Here is a 19,143-nt window from a genome sequence, read left to right as displayed (position 1 = left end):
TACTCATTCCTGGCTGTAATGAAGCTTTAAAATCACGGTAAAGTACAAAGTTGCCACTTGTTTTTCTCTTTCCGATTTGAACTTTTATTTGTTTGAACACTGGTGAGTGTCAGATTCCATTCCTGTGATGTCTGACCCTGATGACTATAATTCCATTTCTCGGCAACTAGAATGTTGGAAGCTGGATTATAATGTTTTGATTTTTCTGCGAGTTGTAACTTTGAATGATGTTTAGAATGTTCAGATTTATGACTTCATCATAATTTAAACTTGACTCCAAGCTATTCAGCAAATCATGTTTTCTGTGAGTAAAGAAAGTAATCTTGTAAAATAGCACTTCAAACAACTCCCAAAATATCAGAGAGAGAGATGCAATTTCTGAACCCATCCCAGCTTGAATCCTTGTTCACAGAATCACAGAAACCCCACAGTGCAGATAGAGGCCATTTCGGCCCATCGAGCCTGCACCGACACATATCCCACCCGATCCCCGTAACCCCTACACCAACACATATCCCACCCTATCCCTATAACCCCACGTATTTAATCCCCCTAACACTAAGGGTCAATTTTATCATAGCCAATCAACCTAACCTGCACATCTTTGGACTGTGCCAGTTCTGTGCCAGTTTAGCTGATCTCAGCAGGACAGTGGCAGGGGTGCTATTATTGGCTTCAGTGTCCCTGGTAACGAAAGGGCAAATCCATTAGCATTGCCACTCCTGACCAACATTTATCCCTCAACCAAACATCACCCAAAAAACAAATTAACTGGACATTCATCCTATTGCTATTTGTAGGATTTTGCTGTGAACAATTTGGCTGCCATGTTTGCTTACAAAACAAGAGTGACAACAGTTCAAAAGTTATTAGCTGTTAAGCATTTTGTAACTTCCTGAGGATGTGAAAGGCACTATTTTAATGCAATTTTGTTTGTTCATTCGTTCATTCTTTGCTTCTGATAATTAGCCAGTAAGCCCTGTTGGAAGTGATTACTGTAGACATTAGTTCAGAATCTGCCATTTGCTACAGAAGAGAACAATACTGAGTTAATATTGTTTATTATTGGGTAACAAATAGTATACCTATTTTTTACACAGTAAACCTGTGATCGAACTATCGCGCTTTCTTTTCATTATCCCCTCCTAAACAAATTCCCTGTTTTTATATTGGATATCAAACCAGATGAACCATGACCGTTCCGGATTGATTCCCATGAGATTTGTAAAGACTGTGGTAATTATTTTAATCTTGAGCAAACTCTATTCACGACTGTTTGTAAAAATGATGTGTATATGCATGAGTCTGTACCTGAGCAAAGACTTGGTGATGTCATGTTGCCAGCCTGATTCTGACCTGACCATATTATTTGAATATCTATCATTTAACACTAAAATTTTACATAAAAGCAGCACAATTTTTACCAGGGCAGCCTTTTATATAAAGGCTTATATAGCCTCCTAATCATAGATGTGCTGCTCTGACTTTGCAGGTCTGTTTAAATTGCTTCAACTTTTCTATATTTTATTTCCTTTGCCATATTCTACTGTTGATTTGTTCTTAGTTATTTATAGAGTGATCCTGTGGAGCAAAGCAGCAAGTTTGTTCAGATTGGAAAAAATTGTACTGCAGTTGATTTTCAAAAGCATACAATCAGAAAAGGTCATTTAACCCATCAAATTGCCTCCTTTCAGAGACCATGTACAATCTACTCTATCCACCCCAGCCTGTAATTTGTAGAAAATATGTCTTCTATAAATGTTCACCGATCTCCAAAAGTAATCAAACAAAACTCAAAAATGTTGATTCATCCTTGCGTCTTCACCATTCAACCATGGCCACCTACCTTCCTTCGACAACATTCTCAGCTCCAGCACCAGAGCACCAGCATATCCTATGTAGTATTTGATTATCTCGGGTAATCAATTAACTTGCCATCTTGTTCCTCGCCAGATATTTATCCCATTCCTTTTTAAACGAGTTAAGTGACTCCTTGAGACTGCTTTTTCTGGGTCTCTGCTCCACAGATCCACTACTCTGGGAGTAGTTTATTCTAATCTCGTCTATTGAGACTTGTTTAATTTTAAACCCATGTCCTCTACTCAGTCGAAATCAAATGGCCTGCTCACCTCTGTTACCTAGGCTTCTTAATGTTTTAAAGACCTGAATGATGTCTCTACTCAATCTCCTTTTTCTGCAGTGTAAGCCATTTCATATTTGTGAGTCTCATCATAACTTAAGAGATCCAAAAGGCATTTGACAAGGTTCCACACAAAAGATTACTGATCAAGATAAAAAATCACAGGATTGGGGGTAATACACTGGCATGGATGGAAGATTGGCTATCTAACAGAAAACAAAGAGTTGGAATAAATGGTTAGTTCTCGGGCTGGCAATCAGTAATCAGTGGTGTTCCGCAGGGGTCAGTGCTGGGACCCCAACTCTTTACAATCTATATTAACGATTTGGAGGAAGGGACCGAGTGCAACATATCCAAGTTTGTCAACGATACAAAGATGGGAGGGAAAGCAGTGAGTGAGGAGGACATAAAAAAACCTGCAAAAGGACATCGACAGGCTAAGTGAGTGGGCAGAGATTTGGCAGATGCAATATAATGTTGGAAAGTGTGAGGTTATGCACTTTGGCAGAAAAAATCAAAGAGCAAGTTATTATCTAAATGGAGAGAAACTGCAAAGTGCTACAGTACAAAGGGATCTGGGGGTCCTGGTGCATGAAACACAAAAAGTTAGTATGCAGGTGCAGCAGGTGATCAGGAAGGCCAATGGAATCTTGGCTTTTATTGCAAGGGGGATGGAGTATAAAAACAGGGAAGTCTTGCTGCAGTTATACAGGGTATTGGTGAGGCCACACCTGGAATACTGCGTGCAGTTTTGGTTTCCATATTTAAGAAAAGATATACTTGCTCTCGAGGCGGTTCAGAGAAGGTTCACTCGGTTGATTCCGGAGATAAGGGGGTTGACTTATGAGGAAAGGTTGAGTAGGTTGGGACTCTACTCATTGGAGTTCAGAAGAATGAGGGGCGATCTTATCGAAACATATAAGATTGTGAGGGGGCTTGATCGGGTGGATGCGGTGAGGATGTTTCCACTGATGGGTGAGACTAGAACTAGGGGGCATAATCTTAGAATAAGGGGCTGCCCTTTCAAAACTGAGATGAGGAGAAACTTCTTCACTCAGAGGGTAGTAAATCTATGGAATTTGCTACCCCAGAGAGCTGTGGAAGCTGCAACATTAAATAAATTTAAAATGGAGATAGACAGTTTCCTAGCAGATAAGGGAATTAGGGGTTACGGGGAGAGGGCAGGGAAGTGGACGTGAGTCTAGATTCGGATCAGCCATGATCCTATTGAATGGCGGAGCAGGCCCGAGGGGCCGTATGGCCTACTCCTGCTCCTACTTCTTATGTTCTCTCTCATTCTTGTTGCTCTTTTCTGAGCACACACTAATTCCATTTTGGATGATGGAATGTTCAAAATTGTACATCCATTCCAAATGTAGCCTCATCAGTGATGTATATAGGCTAATATATATGTTTTTGACTCTTAGTCAGACACCCTCAATGTATTTAACTATTTGATTCAGTTTAACAGCTGCACATCCACTGAAGCTTTCAGTGATTGGTTCATAATCTCACCCAGATTATTTTTTTTCTTCTCCATCATTGCTAAAGGACAACCTTTCATATTGGTATTTCCTGTTACAATATATTATCTATGTTAACATCTATCTGTTATTTCTTGCCCCATCTACCTAATTGGTTCATATCTTTTTCAATGCTGTTGATAAAGATAGTGCTTTAAAAATAAAAATATAAAAATAAAGATGTTGTATGTATGAACTTTCAAAAAGCATTTGATAAAGTACCACGTAACCGACTTATTTGGAAAATAGAAGCACATGATATTAAAGGGACAGTGGTAACTAGGGTACGTAATTGGCTAAGGAATAGAACGCAGAGAGTAGTGGTGAACGGCTGTTCCTTTGACTGGAGAGAAGTATGCAGTAGGGGCCCCCAGGACTATTGCTTTTTTTGTTCTACATAAATGACCTGGAATTGGGTATAGAGAGTACAATTTCAAAGTTTGCAGATAATACAAAACTTGGCAACATAGTAAATAGTAAGCAGGATAGTAGCAGATTTCAGGAGGACGTAGACAACCCAGTGAAATGGGCAGGTTCATGGCAGATGCAATTTAATGTGGATAAGTGTGACGTGATGCACTCTGGGAGAAACAACATGTGAGGCAAAGATTCCGGTCGCTTGTCACTTTAATTCTCTGCTCCACTCCCACACTGACCTCTCTGTCCTCGGCCTCTTACACTGTTCCACTGAAGCTCAACGTAAGCTCGAGGAACTGCACCTCATCTTTCGATTAGGCACTTCACAGTCTTCTGGACTCAACATTGAGTTCAACAAATTCAGACTGTACCCCATTTTTTTCAGGCGGCAGTTGTTGATGATTCTGCCATCCCCATTTGCAACATTTAATCTCTCCTACCTTCTATCCTAGCACAAACCATCTCTTTGTTCCTTCCTCCCCTCTTCTCTCCCCCCCCCCCTTTCCCTGCCTCTACACCTGCTTAAAACCTGTTACATCCCTAACTTTTTCCAGTTCTGACGAAGGGTCACAGACCTGAAACACTAACTCTGTTTCTCTCTCCATGGATGCTGCCTGGCCAGCTGAGTGTTTCCAGCATTTTCTGCTGTTATTTCAGATTTCCAGCATCCGCAGTATTTTGCTGTTGTACAATCTAAATGATGCTATTTTGAGTGTGAGGTGCAAGAGCAGAGGGACCTGGGGGTGCGTAGTCATAAATCTTTGAAGGTGACAGAGCAAGTTGATAAGGCAGTTTAAGAAAGTGTATGGGATACTTGGCTTTGTAAATAGGGGCATTGAATATAAAAAATAAGGAAGTCATGCTGAATCTATGCAAATATCTGGTTAGGCCTCAGATGGAGTATTGAGTACAATTATGTGTACCACACTTTAGGAAGTCGAGGCCTTGGAGAGCATACGGAGGAGGTTTACCAGGTTGATACCAGGGATGAGGGAGTTCAGTTTTGTGGAGAGATTAGAGAAGCTGGGACTGTTCTCAGAGCTGAGAAGGTTAAGGGAGACCCAATAGAGGTATTCAAAATTATGAAGGATTTTGATCGAGCAAGTCGGGAGAAACTGTTTCCTCTGCCAAGTGGGTTGGTAATCAGAGGTCATAGATTTAAAATAAATGGCAAAATAATTAGGGAATTAAGGAGAAATTTCTTCATACAGAGGGTTGTTCAGATTTAGAACACGCTACCTGAAAGGGTGGTGTAATCAGATTCCATTGGAATTTTCAAAAGGCAATTGGATATGTACTTGAAAAGGACTAATTTGCAGGGTTCTGGGGGAAAAAGCTGTTGAGGTACATAATGCCCATTCATCTATGGTGGTGCATTAGAATCCATCAAAGACTGATGGGATGAACATCTCAATCTGTCTGCTAACTCTTAGCAGTTGCATGTGTTATGAATTTGAGTAGTCTCGCAACCTAGTTCCTAGTGGTGCTATGGCATAAAATTGCCCATAATACAGCTCAAATTGAGACTAATTTTGTTATGTCAGGCTATAGGGTTTACTTGAGGAATGGAAGAATTTACACTGGTGCATAGACTTGCCAGAAATGGACACAATCTGTTCCAAAGCACTGAGATCCTTCACCTTGCTAAATAGGAAAAGAAATGCTGCAAGGAGCCATAGATATACAATCTGTGTGTCATGCAAGTCAGCCTCTATTAAAGTGTGGTATGCAGAAGCCACTATTTGGATGATGTAACCATATTACTCTGTCTGAAGCTACAGATTTACCTTGGTTTAAATAAAACTGTGCTTAAAACGTGAAAGCCGCATTGAACAAGTTGGCACTATAAGCAATTTAGTCTGCTGTAGGGTGAAAATACCAAGCTGTCCAACAGGGCTGCCCTATTGCTGGGATTGTGAACCAGATTGTTCCAGGAAATTGGCCCACCCAAAAATGGCCCAATGTTCAAAATTGATTTTTTTTGGTAATGTGCTCAAATTTTATCAGGTGTCCAGATACTTTTATTTCTGATGAATGCAGCTTTTGTTCATCAAGTTGCCTTGATCTAGCCAAGCTGTTCCAGTACAGCTGCAACACTGCATCTACCCGACAGTGTGGAAAACAGGTATGTCCTGTTCACAAAAAGCAGGACAAATCCAATCCGGCCAGTTACCACCCCATCAGTCTACTCTCAATCATCAGCAAAGTGATGGAAGGTTTCATCGACAGTGCTTTCAAGTGGTACTTACCAATAACCTGCTCATCAATGCTCAGTTTGGGTTCCGCCAGAACCACTTGACTCCAGACTTCATTACAGCCTTGGCCCAAACATGGACCAAAGAGCTGAATTCCAGAGGTGAGGCAAGAGTGACTGCCCTTGACATCAAGGCAGCATTTGACCAAGTATGGCATCAAGGAGCTCTAGTAAAATTGAAGTCAATTGGAATCTGGGGGGAAACTCTCCACTGGCTGGAGTCATACCTAGCACAAAGGAAGATGGTTGTGGTGGTTGGAGGTCAATCATCTCCACCCAGGACATCACTGCAGGAGTTCCTCAGGCAGTGTCCTAGGCCAATGACCTTGTCTCCATCATAAGGTCAGACATGGGGATGCTCGCTGATGGTTGCACAGCGTTCTGTTCCGTTCGCAACTCCTCAGATAATGAAACAGTCCATGCCCGCATGCAGCAAGACCTGGACGATATTCAGGCTTGGGCTGATGAATGGCAAGTAACATTCTCGCTACATAAGTGCCAGGCAATGACTATCTCCAACAAGCGAGCGTCTAACCACCACCCTTTGACATGCAGTGGCATTGCCATCACCGAATCCCCTGCCATCAACATCCTGGGGGTCACCATTGACCAGAAACTTAACTGGACCAGCCACATAAATACTGTGGCAACAAGAGCAGGTCAGAGGCTGGATATTCTGCAGCAAGTGTCTCGCCTCCTGACTCCTCAAAGCCTTTCCACCATCTACAAGGTATAAGGAGTGTGATGGAATACTCTCCACTTGCCTGGATGATTACAGCTCCAACAACAATCAAGAAGCTCGACACCATCCAGGACAAAGCAGCCCGCTTGATTGGCACCCCATCCACCACCTTAAACATTCACTCCCTCCACCACCGGCGTACCATGGCTGCAGTGTGTACCATCGACTAGATGCACTACAGAACTTGCCAAGGCTTCTTTGACTGCACCTCCCCAAATCTGCAGCCCCTACCACCTAGAAGGGCAAGGGAGCACCATCACCTGCAAGCTCCCTTCCAGGTTGCACACCATCCTGACTTGGAAATACATCGCCGTTCCTTCATCATCGCCGGGTAAAAATCCTGGAACTCCCTCCCTAACAGCACTTTTGGAGTACCTTCACAGTGGTTCAAGAAGGCGGCTCACCACCACCTTCTCAAAGGCAATTCGGGATGGGCAATAAATGCTGACCTTGCCAGTGACACCCACATCCCAGGAACGAATTTAAAAAAAATTGTACTTTATTTTTAGAGAATCGTAAATGTGCAATGTGGATTAGAGATGTTATTTTGGAATAATGGGGCGTGAAGAGTTGAGTAACATTAATATAAATTGAGGGACCCTTTTTCTAGTAGAGTAAAGCAGATCAATCTTACATTTTATGTGCCAGTATCAAAGTTCACCACCCATAGAAAGGCTTACCCTTCTATCGTCCTTTAGTTTCCAGTTAAATAGGAATATGTACTAACTGGAGGACAAAGAATGGCAAATCAAGTAACTGGAAATGGAGTAGTTGCTTTTTCTAAAAAAAAAAGCAGTAAGCAGTAAAGAGCGATAAAACGACTTTTAATATGTTAGAGGGTAGTGTTGTACAGGGTTAGTACTGTATGATCATCGTTTGGCTGTGCAGTAAGACAATGGGGTAGATTTTCAACTTGCCACCCAGGCATAAAACCGGCATGCAGACCAGCCACCCATTGTAGAAAATGATTTCCATTTCCATTGATTTGCAATCCGCAACTCCTGTGCTGTGCTCTGACAAAAGATCTCCGGCCCAAACACCCCTCCCCCGGGACACTGACAAGCCCTCCCCCTAATCACAAGTGCCATAAAGAAAATTGACGGTGTAGCTAAGGTCTGAAGTTACTGAAGTCAATGTTAAGACTTGAGGGATATAACGTGGAACTTAAAGAGTGAGACTATGATTAGAGCAGTTAGTTAAAAAGAATTGTTAGTAACTTTAGTTTCGTCTTTTTGTTTCTGTCGTCTTGTTTTTGAATGTTCAGTGATAAGTGCCAATGGTTTAATCGGCTGGGTACTGGCTTAGAGGAATTGCTGATTTCAGCAATGTTAGGGCGCTGTGCTAACCTGCAATAACGCAGCATAATGTCTTGTATTTTATCGGTCTTAATATAGCTCTGCCATTTTCCCTAGTTCAAGCTATACTTGGGAAAATTGCAATCTCCAATGACAGCTGAGCAAACCTCCTGTAACTAGATATATATTTTTACTTGATAAGTTTGGCCTGTGTTCTTCCCCATACCTTTTTTTGTGAATCAATGTGAAGAAAATCTTGGCTGTGAAAGCCTAGTCACCTTTTTTTCCCTGTTGAGAAAAATAGTTTTCACTGGCAGCAGAAATTGCTTCAGCAAAAAAAAGTGCTCATTCATCCAAGTCAACATCCTTTTGGTAGAATATTTAGGCTTTTGACAACAAAGTCCAATAGCAGCCAATACTTAGCTGGAATATATATATAAAATATAATATTAGAAAAGTAGAAATGTCAGTACAGTTTTTTTTATTAGTGTATGTATTTTGTGTAAATAAAATGGGCTGGGAATCTTCCAGCTGTCATTAATCGCCACCCACTTTCTATCGAGCAGAAAACTGGGAAGAAAGCTTGGATTTGGTCAAATTTCTGAAATGCAAGTTATCCCTTCCATGTTTATTGGGAACATTTCTCCTTGCCCTCCCCTCCCCCCCACTCCCAACATGGGCTTGATCCTTCTATTTGGCAAACTGGAAAGAGGATCTATTCTAGTAGAAGCTAGCCAGATTGTCCACCTCAACTAAAGCACTTGTGGAATTAAAACCTAATGTAAGTATAAAATGCAAACAGATTCTCCAATAGTACGCCTTTGCTATTTTTGTGTTTGTCTTTGTCTTTGAATGGGATTGTCACAATGGTATCTCTCGCATGCAGTTGATTTTTGTCAGTCTCCTTAAACCTGTCTGCACTAGCCAGACCCTCGCCTCTAACACATGTGAGGAGCTCATGGATTTCTTTGTCACCAAGATAGCCCATCCATTCAGCTGCCTCTACCACCTCTGCCCCTTTTTCCCCTTCCTCCACCATGCCAAACATTCCCACTTGGCCTCCGCTTTGCCCTCCTTGCCTTTTATATGGTCGATCACACCATCATTCTTCCAAGAATGCTCTCCCTACCCCACAAGGCAAGGAAACTTTGGGCCTCCCCTTACCTAGGCTTCTCCCCTACTGACTGTGATCGTGTTGGACCTCCACCTCACTTACTTTATTAGGAACCCTTTTCTGGAACCCCAGCAGGCTTGTTGCTGCTTGATTTTCCGCACTCGCCTGCCGGCCTCCATGTCAGCGTGGACCAATTTAAATGAAGCTTGGGAGTTGCGCTAGCCCGAGTCTCACATTGGCATAGCTGTGTGAGCCAGATTAAAGTCGGGACTAAATTTTTTCCTTTATTCAATTGCTCATCTTCTTCTTAGGCAGTCCCTCGGAACCGAGGATGACTTGCTTCCACATTAAAAATGAGTTTGCAGGTGACTGATTAGTCCAATGCGGGACCTACAGTCTCTGTCACAGGTGGGGCAGACGGTGGTTGAAGGGGCGGGAAGGTGGGGTGCTTGGGTTAACTTTCGCTCCTTGTGCTGCCTGCGCTTGGCTTCCACTTGCTCCTGGCGAAGAGACTCAGTGTTCGGCGCCTTCCCGGATGCTTCTCCTCCACTTTGTGCGGTCTTGGGCCAGGGATTCTCGGGTGTTGGTGGGGATGTTACACTTTTTCAAGGAGGCTTTGAGGGTGTCCTTGAAGCGTTTCCTCTGCCCACCTGGGGCTCTCTTGCCGTGCCGGAGCTCCGAGTAGAGCGCTTGTTTTGGGAGTCTTGTATCGGGCATGCGGACAATGTGACCCGTCCATCGGAGCTGATCGAGCGTGGTCAAAGCTTCGATGCTGGGGGTGTTGGCCTGAGCAAGAACACTGACGTTGGTGCACCTATCCTGCCAATGGATTTGCAGGATCTTGTGGAGGCAGCGTTGGTGGTACCTCTCCAGTGCTTTGAGGTGCCTGCTGTACATGGTCCATGTCTCTGAGGCGTACAGCAGGGCGGGTATCACTGCTGCTCTGTAGACCATGAGCTTAGTGCCGGGTTTGAGGTCCTGGTCTTCAAACACTCTCTTCCTCAGGCGACCGAAGGCTGCACTGGCACACTGAAGGCGGTGTTGGACTTCGTCGTCGACGTCTGCCCTTGTTCACCGTAGGCTCCCGAGGTATGGAAAGTGGTCCACGTTGTCCAAGGCCTTGTCGTGGATTTTGATAATCGGGGGGGCAGTACTGTGTGGCGGGGGCAGGTTGGTAGCGGACCTTTGTCTTACGGATGTTTAGTGCTCTCGTACGCTTCGGTGAAGGTGTTGACGATGGTTTGGAGTTCGACCTCCGAGTGAGCGCAGACCCAAGCATCGTCTGCATACTGTAATTTGACGTAAAAACATATTAAACAAATGATGACTGGCGAAAGAATGGGCACCTATGCACACTTTCTCTTTAAACTGATGTTCAATTCAGCAGAATGCCTATTAACTCTTATGCACTCTACTCCCACATTAGAAAGACTTGAGGTCCAACACGAGTGCAGAACAGATAATAGCGTACATTAACTTTACGAATGGTAGAAAACTCAGTGCTGTAGCTGATTAGATCATTGCTCTTTTACCTTGAGGATCTTGGTCTAAATCCATTTCAAACTAATAGTGAAATTCCGTTCTTCTGGCTGTAAGCATCCTATGTGAAACAAGTTTTGGCAATCTCAGTCCAGTTCTGAGTGGGGTGGTTGCACAGCACAAAACCGGCCACAGTTTGCCATTAAATTTGAAGTTATTTCTCAACGAACCCACAAGGATGGGGAATGCTATACATGAAAGCATTCAGATTGCTGCAGTTGATGTGCTTCTCAGGTTGGGGCACAGCACAGGAAGCTTTATTGTGGATCTTTCTATGCTATAGCCAAGTTAAGTGTGCTCCTGTTTGATTTATCTTTTTCTACCCACCCACTTGCCTTTCCCCACATGATGAAGACAGAAGACTGCAATTCACTGGGGTTAAAGGCCTGTTATTTATAACATTTTGCTCATAATGTACAGTAATTGAGACTTTTACAAATACTATGCCAAATGGAGCATATTTAACATGATTAATTTGTATTTTTTTCTGATTTTCCTTCTATGATGTGCATAACAAAGTGGTTTTTTTTTAGATCATGGATACCACAAAGAAGACAGTCCTTTCCTAAACAACACTGACACTTTAAAAGGAAATGAATATTATGACAGAAATTTGGCCTTATTTGAGGTAAGATTTTTTCAATGCGGTATTGTGCTGAACATTCAGAATTTTTTCTTTCAGTCTGAGATTTAATCATATGAATATATTGTTTACTCTAATTCTCAGAGTCTTAAAAAGATAAACCCATATTATCCTTGGAAGCTGTGATTTTTCTTTTAACATCCTAGTGCTATTCATTGACAATCTGATCTCACTCCCTTGCAATAAGGACATGCTGCCAAAGTTATCAGACTAGAGCCTCTGTCCATAACTAGCAGCCTTTTTCCTCGATGTCCGATAGTGAGGGAGCAGCTGATCGTTTATTTGGTGATTATTCTAACGGCATCCTATAAATCTACTATAATGAGACACGAGTGATGTTCTGACCATTGTGTTAATGATTGCTGTAATCTAAATTTTGGCCAGAAAACAATTCAACCAAAGGGAGCAGGGTACACTTTTTTTTCCCTCACGAAAAGCGCTCTCTTTAATTAAAAAAAAAAAAAAAAAAATCAGTTGAGTGTGAATACATACGTGAGAAATTTTGATTTTATGTCTGGTGTTTACATTTATATTTTAACTACTATGTATACAAAGATTTAAGCTCATTTCACACCAGTGTAGTTTTATGTACTGACAGGCAATCAACAGCTGCCTTCCACATGGAAAAACATAATGAATATACACTACACCAACCTAAAAGTCAGACCCAGAAATACAATGAGAGAGGATTGCTTGCACCATTGCAGAAAATCACCCCCACACCCACCCAGCTTTGTAGGTTGTTCAAACATCTATTTGAGAGGGTGCAATGGGTGTATTGGGTTTTATGGCAGTTTAAATACTATGGTGTAAATTTTCCCGGTCTCTTCTGCAGGAGGAACTGGACATTCGACCAAAGGTGTCATCGCTCCTCAGCAGATTGGCTAATTACACAAACATCACTCAGGGAGCAAAGGAACATGAGGAAGCGGAAAGTGCAGAAAGTTCCAAGAAAAAAGCACCCAAGGTAATTATACTTCCATTAAGCTTATTTTGTTAGCTTTAATCTTTTTACTGGTGTCTTGATGCAGTCCTATAAATATTGCAGCCAATCTTTGATCTTGAGTCGTTCGTCATAATAGGCTAAGAATGAACCGAATGGCTGGTCAGGGAGGTCAATTTTTTTTTAATGAACTTCAGCATAATATTTGTTCTGCACACAAATTGTTCCGGATTTTCCGCTGTTTAAGAATTGGGGCGTACCTTCAGTGCAATTGGACAAAGCCCGCCGCAAAGCTTTGGAGTTATGTGTTTTTTGACAGGCTCCTTGGCCATTCACAGTAGTGGTTTGTTACAACTGAGTGGCTTGCTAGGCCATTTCAGAGGGCAATTAAGAGTCAACCACATTGCTGTGGGTCTGGAGTCACATATAGGCCAGACCAGGAAAGGACGGCAGATTTCCTTCCCTAAAGGACATTAGTGAATCAGATGGGTTACCATTACTGATGCTAGTAATTATTCCAGATTTATTTAATTAACTGAATTTAAGTTCCCCAGCTGCCGTGGTGGGATTTGAACTCGTGTCCCTGGATCATTAGTCCAGTGACATTACCATTACGCTACCATTCCCTTAATACTTAGCACAGAGGAAGATGGTTGTGGCGATTGAAGGTCAATCATCACAGTCCCAGGACATCGCTGCAGGAGTTTCTCAGGGCAGTGTCCTAGGTCCAACCATCTTCAGCTGCTTCATCAATGACCTTCCGTCCAACATAAGGTCAGAAATGGGGATGTTCGCTGATGACTGCACAGTGTTCCGTGCCATTCACAACTCCTCAGATAATGAAGCAGTCCATGCCCGCATGCAACAAGAACTGGATGATGTTCAGGCTTGGGCTGATAAGTGGCAGGTAACATTTGCGCCACAGAAGTACCAGGCAATGACTATCTCCAACAAGCGAGAGTCTAAACACCACCCCTTGACATTCAATGGCATTACCATCACCAAATCCCCACCATCAACATCCTGGGGGTCACCATTGGCCAGAAACTTAACTGGACCAGCCACATAAATACTGTGGCAACAAGAGCAGGTCAGAGGCTAGGGCCTAGATTTTCACTGTGCCATGAGGCGGGCTTTTAGGCTTGCGGGGGGCAAAAATCCCGAATTAGAGGGTCCCGACACCATCACACCCAAAACCCGCCTCCACGTAAGTGTCAAAGGAGGCGGGTACCCGACCCGCCGACCCGAGGCGGGAAGGGATTAGTGCCAATTAACTGCCTGTTAACAGGCAGTTTTTAGCCTAATCCCTATTTTGAGGGGTGTTGTGTGGGATTCCCGACGGCTCCAAACCACGCCAGGTTAGAGCAGGCGGGCCGTCGGGTTGAAGGACTTGGAGGGGTCGAGATGTCGGTGTTCAGGTGAGTGATGGGTGCATGAGTGCAAAGGTAAGTGTGTTTGGTGTGTCTAAAGTGTGTAAAGAAGTTTAAATTACCTGTACTTACCTTAACAGCCTTTCTTCCTCTAGGTGTCGGGAGTCCATCACTCAGCCGGCACTAAAAGCAGAATGGCTGCGATCTGTCAAAAGCGACAGAATTCAGCTTTCCGTGCCGGTAAGAGTTCTAACTGAGTCTGTGTAGAAGGACTCAGGTTAGAAGTCAGACTATCAGTGTTTGACAGCTTCAAACAGCTGTGAAACACTGATATTTCATCTGTCAACACCTCTTGACAGATGAAATTTCAGTCTGTGAAGTCATTTGTTGCCGGGTGGCTCTTAATTGGCCTGCTGAGCCCGCTGGGCGGGCTCAACAAGGTCAATCAAGGGAAAATCGCGTGGATTGGCCGGACGTCGATGGAGGCGGGACTAAAACCCGTAAGTTGTAGTCCCGCCTCCTTCCCGACTGCTGAATGAAAATCCAGCCCTAGGTATTCTGCGGCGAGTGTCTTGCCTCCTGACTCCCCAAAGCCTTTCTACCATCTACAAGGCACAAGTCAGGAGTGTGATGGAATACTCTCCACTTGCCTGGATAAGTGCAGCTCCAACAACACTCAAGAAGCTTGACACCATCCAGGACAAAGCAGCCCGCTTGATTTGCACCCCATCCACCACCTTAAACATCCACTCCCTCCACCACCGGTGTACCGTGGCTGCAGTGTGTACCATCTACAAGATGCACTGCAGCAACTTGCCAAGGCTGCTTCGGCAGCACCTCCCAAACCCGCAACTTCTTCCACCTGGAAGGACAAGGGCAGCAGGCACATGGGAACACCACCACCTCCAAGTTTCCCTCCAAGTCACACATCCTGACTTAGAAGTATTTCGCCGATCCTTCATCGTTGCTGGGTCAAAATCCTGGAACTCCCTCCCTAACAGCACTGTGGGAGTACCTTCACCACACGGACTGCAGCGGTTCAAGAAGGCGGCTTCTCGAGGGCAATTAGGGATAGGCAATAAATGCTGGCATTGCCAGCGACGCCCAGATCCCATAAAAACAAATTTAAAAAAAAGTGAGGGTAGAGATTTGGTGCAGTAAACCTCAGTGGCCTGCCACAGCATAGCGTTAACAACAGCCTCCACGCTGCTGGGGAAACTTACTATTTTTAAAATCTGGTGCTCCGGCCTGTGTGTTCGTTTGCTGCCCGGGCTTTCTGTATATTTAAAAGTATAATCCCACCTTTCCCCGCCACTATAGAAGCATTGGGCGCCAGGGAAAATCAGACGTCCCTTGCATCAAGTGTTGCTATGGGTCAAATGACTGAAAATCAGTAATTATGTATTGCGGCAATAACATATTGCTGCCATTTGAATTTGATTTGAAAAAGTCCATCCATTTATGGGTGGACATATTCATCGTCTTTGGTAGGAAATCAGATGAACATGAAAATGAGTGGGGAGTCCATGATATGATCCCTGCCTAATTCTCTGCCAGAATCCCACCTAGAAAGCAATAGAGGGAGAATGGAAGATCCTGCCTCTGTCTGGAAATAAATGAAGTCCAGTTTTAAGAAATGTTCACTGTTTTTAACCGGGAATTTACCATGCTGCAGTAAACAGTTTTATTGTAATGATGAAGCACAACATTACAATTATCAGCTCTTTTGTGTAGCTGGTGCACTGTGTGAGATTTTTGATCATGATCTATGACACCTTTATGAACAACAACTTGTATTTATATAGTGCCTTTAATGTAGTAAAACATCCCACGGTGCTTCACAGGAGCGTAATCAGACAAAATTTGACACCAAGCCACATAGATATTAGGGCAGATGCAGATGGAACGTCTTAAAGGAGGAAAGAGAGGTGGAGAAGCTAAGGGAGGAAATTCCAGAGCTTAGGGTTTTGGCAGCTGAAGGCTCGGCCGTCGATGGTGGAGCGATTAAAATCGGGGATACTCAAGAAGCCAGAATTAGAGCGCAGATATCTGAGGGTTGTAGGGCTGGAGGAGATTACAGAGATAGGGAGGGGTGAGGCCATGGAGGGACTTGAAAACAAGGATAAGAATTTGAAAATAAATGTAGGTCAGTGAGCACAGGGGTGATGGGTGAACGAGACCTGGTGCAAGTTAGAACTATCTGCTGCACTGTTGCATTATGCTGCCAGTAATTAGATCACCGCTTACACTAAGGAGCATTTGTAGGTTGTTCAGTAGTGATTAGAATCAGTGGAACTAGTTGTTCAGTTCCATTTTTCTTTCACCAAAACAACATACCTTCAGAAATGTGACTCCATCATTCTCCTAACTAAGAAGTTTACCTTGCTATGGAGAGAATAGAAGAACTCCCTGGGAAGTCCTGGCCTAGTTGCAGAGATTTCCAAGTACGGAGTCTGCTCATGGATGCTCCCCAAACTTTTTTTACTATGAGGCAGCAAGACTTTCATCCACAATAATATCTTCATCTCTGCCTATGAAATGTACTCTCTTTTAACCACTGGATCACCTACCTTTTGACTAGAAACCTTCAAGCTGTCTGGCCTGTACTCCATATTTGAAAAAATGAGACTGAGCTTGTGAGGAATAAACCCATGCTTGCATCCCTTCAGCAAACACGCTGGGGTCGATTTTGTCAAACCTGTCGGGAAGAAGACGGGACTTCCCCTTTCGGGTTTCTGACCCGCCTACTTCGACGTCCGGCCAATCCGCGTGATTTTCCCTTGGTTGAGCCCGCCCAGCGGGCTCAGCAGGCCAATTAAGGGCCATCCGGCAACAGGTGACGCCACAGACTGAAATTTCATCTGTCAAGATTTCTGACAGATGAAATATCAGTGTTTTACAGCTGTTTGAAGCTGTCAAACACTGACAGTCTGATTTCTAAGATGAGTCCTTCTGCGCGGACTCATTTAGAAATCTCAGCAGCACTAAAAGCTGAAGGCTGTCACTTTTGACAGATCGCAGCCGTTCAGCTTTCAGTTCCGGCTGAGTGCTGCGCTCTTCACGGCTACAGGAAGAAAGGCTGTTAAGGTAAGTAAAAGTTCTTTACACACCAAACACACTTACCTTTGCACTCATGCACCCATCACTCACCTGAGCACCGACATCGCGACCCCTCCAACTCATTCAACCCGACGGCCTGCTGCTCTAACCTAGCGTGGTTTGGAGCCGTCGGGGAAACCCACACGAAACCCCTCACAATGGGGATTAGGCTAAAAACTGCCTGTTAACTACCTGTTAACAGGCAGTTAATTGGCACTAATCCCTTCCCGCCTGGTTTCGGCGGGTCCCAGTGCGGGGCAGGTACCTGCCGCCCCTGAAACTTAACGTGGGGCGGGGTTTTGGGCGGGATGGTGTCGGGACCCCCAGTCAGGATTTCCCCCCCCCCCCCCACACACACCTGAAACCTCGCCTGACGGCTCCCCGAAAATCTAGCCCGTTGGGCAACGCATCAGAAGTGGTTGAGTCATGGTTTCTTGGACCACTAGCTGCCCAAATATGTAAGCATTCAGCAGGTATGGTAAAGGCTAGCTATCTTCAACATAACCTGGAGTAGAGGTGGGTTGATGTATCTGATGTTGAGTAAGCTGGCCATTGGCTAATCAGTTATGGCATTGCCAGAAGCATCTGTTGGTGAAGCTGCTGGATATTTGACAGCTGTCATCCTTCAAAAATAAGTGTGAAAGGTAAAGGAAAAATGTTCAAGATTGTGTGGAGTGAAGAACAGCTCCTGCATGGCAAATGTAAGCGGCAGGGAGTGCAGCTTGTGCTACTGACAGCAGCATTCGTCAAAATGTTTTATTTATTTTGTTTTTTCCCCTTGTGTTGAGTAACTCAGATTTTCTCTGATATGTCTACAATAATGTCAGCATGAGAAATAAAAAATAAGCAGGCTTTTTGGAGCAAAGCTTTTGCATACACAGGTGGTAACTTTTCACACCCTCTTCTATACTTGATGGTCCCCGAGCATTAGCACACCCAAACTCATTTGCAATACAACAAGAATTGATGTGGGATTCTGGTCTGCTAAACAGCTCAAAGAAAAAGTGTAAAATATATTTGGGCGCACAAACTTTTGTTTAAGTTCACTTACAAATCATTACAACAGTGACTACATTTCAAAAGTACTTCATTGGTTGTAAAGCACTTTGGGGCATCCTGAGGTCATGAAAGATGTCATATAAATGCAAATCTTTCTTTTTTGATCTTTCAAAAAGATTTATGGATATCATAAAATGGGCAAGTAAATTACATAGAATATACAGCACAGAAAACAGGCCATTCAGCCCAACCAGTCCATGCCGAAGTTTATGCTCCACTCGAGCCTCCTCCCGTCTTTCCTCATCTAACACTCTGTCAGCATAACCCTCTCTTCCCTACTCCCTCATATGCTTATCTAGCCTCCCCTTAAATGCATCTGTACTATTCACTTCAAACACTCCCTGTGGTAGTGAGTTCCACATTCTCACCACTCTCTGGGTAAAGAAGTTCCTTCTGAATATACAGCTTGTGATTTCAAATGTTCTTGAACTATAATATGTTTTTTTTCCCCCCCTGTTTAGTCTCCCAGAATGGGAACCCTGATGGGAGTGTACTTGCCCTGCCTACAGAATATCTTTGGAGTGATTCTTTTTCTACGTTTGACGTGGCTTGTTGGAATTGCAGGGGTCTTGCAGTCTTTCTGTATTGTCTTCATGTGTTGCTGCTGTGTAAGTGCCAGATGTTCATATTGTATCAGAATTGCTAAATGTATGGGTTGAATATCTCTTGTCCAGGACTTTATTCTAAATGTTGTGAAAATTAAAGTAAAACTGAATTACCTTAAATTCCTCATTTCTGTACAGGTTGAGCGTCCCGAATCCGGCAACCTCAGGACCGAGGCTGAGCTGGTTTTTGGGTTTTTCCGGACTTCGGAACATGTTTCTGATGTCCGAATTCCGGAAATATCGCAACCTGGGCTCTGGCGTTTCCGGACTTCGGACATCAGAAACACGTTCAGAGTCCGGAAATGCCTGGGCCCAGGTTGTGGTTTGACAGGGTGTCCGGATTCCGGAACATTTTACGGAATCCGGATGACCCTGTCGCCAATCGTCCGGATTCCGGAAC

The 19,143-nt window shown here is 43.8% G+C and overlaps 1 protein-coding gene across 5 annotated transcripts in view; it reads left to right on the top strand.

The window, feature by feature from the left end:
- slc12a4 (solute carrier family 12 member 4) overlaps positions 1-19,143 on the top strand; it is a 184,102-nt gene that overhangs the window by 85,284 nt on the left and 79,675 nt on the right. For all 5 annotated transcript variants that reach the window (XM_085991376.1, XM_085991377.1, XM_085991381.1 and 2 more), the window contains exons 2-4: positions 11,558-11,652; positions 12,503-12,634; positions 18,600-18,746. In XM_085991376.1, the coding sequence (XP_085847502.1) occupies positions 11,558-11,652; positions 12,503-12,634; positions 18,600-18,746 (374 nt within the window). The remainder of the gene's footprint in view (positions 1-11,557; positions 11,653-12,502; positions 12,635-18,599; positions 18,747-19,143) is intronic.

This window comes from Somniosus microcephalus, chromosome 6 (assembly GCF_052327205.1).
Source record: "Somniosus microcephalus isolate GS21.2 chromosome 6, FLI_Smic_1.0, whole genome shotgun sequence".
NCBI lineage: Eukaryota > Metazoa > Chordata > Chondrichthyes > Squaliformes > Somniosidae > Somniosus > Somniosus microcephalus.
The sequence above is the reverse complement of the archived record's forward strand: the minus strand, read 5'-3'. Positions and strand labels throughout refer to the sequence as shown.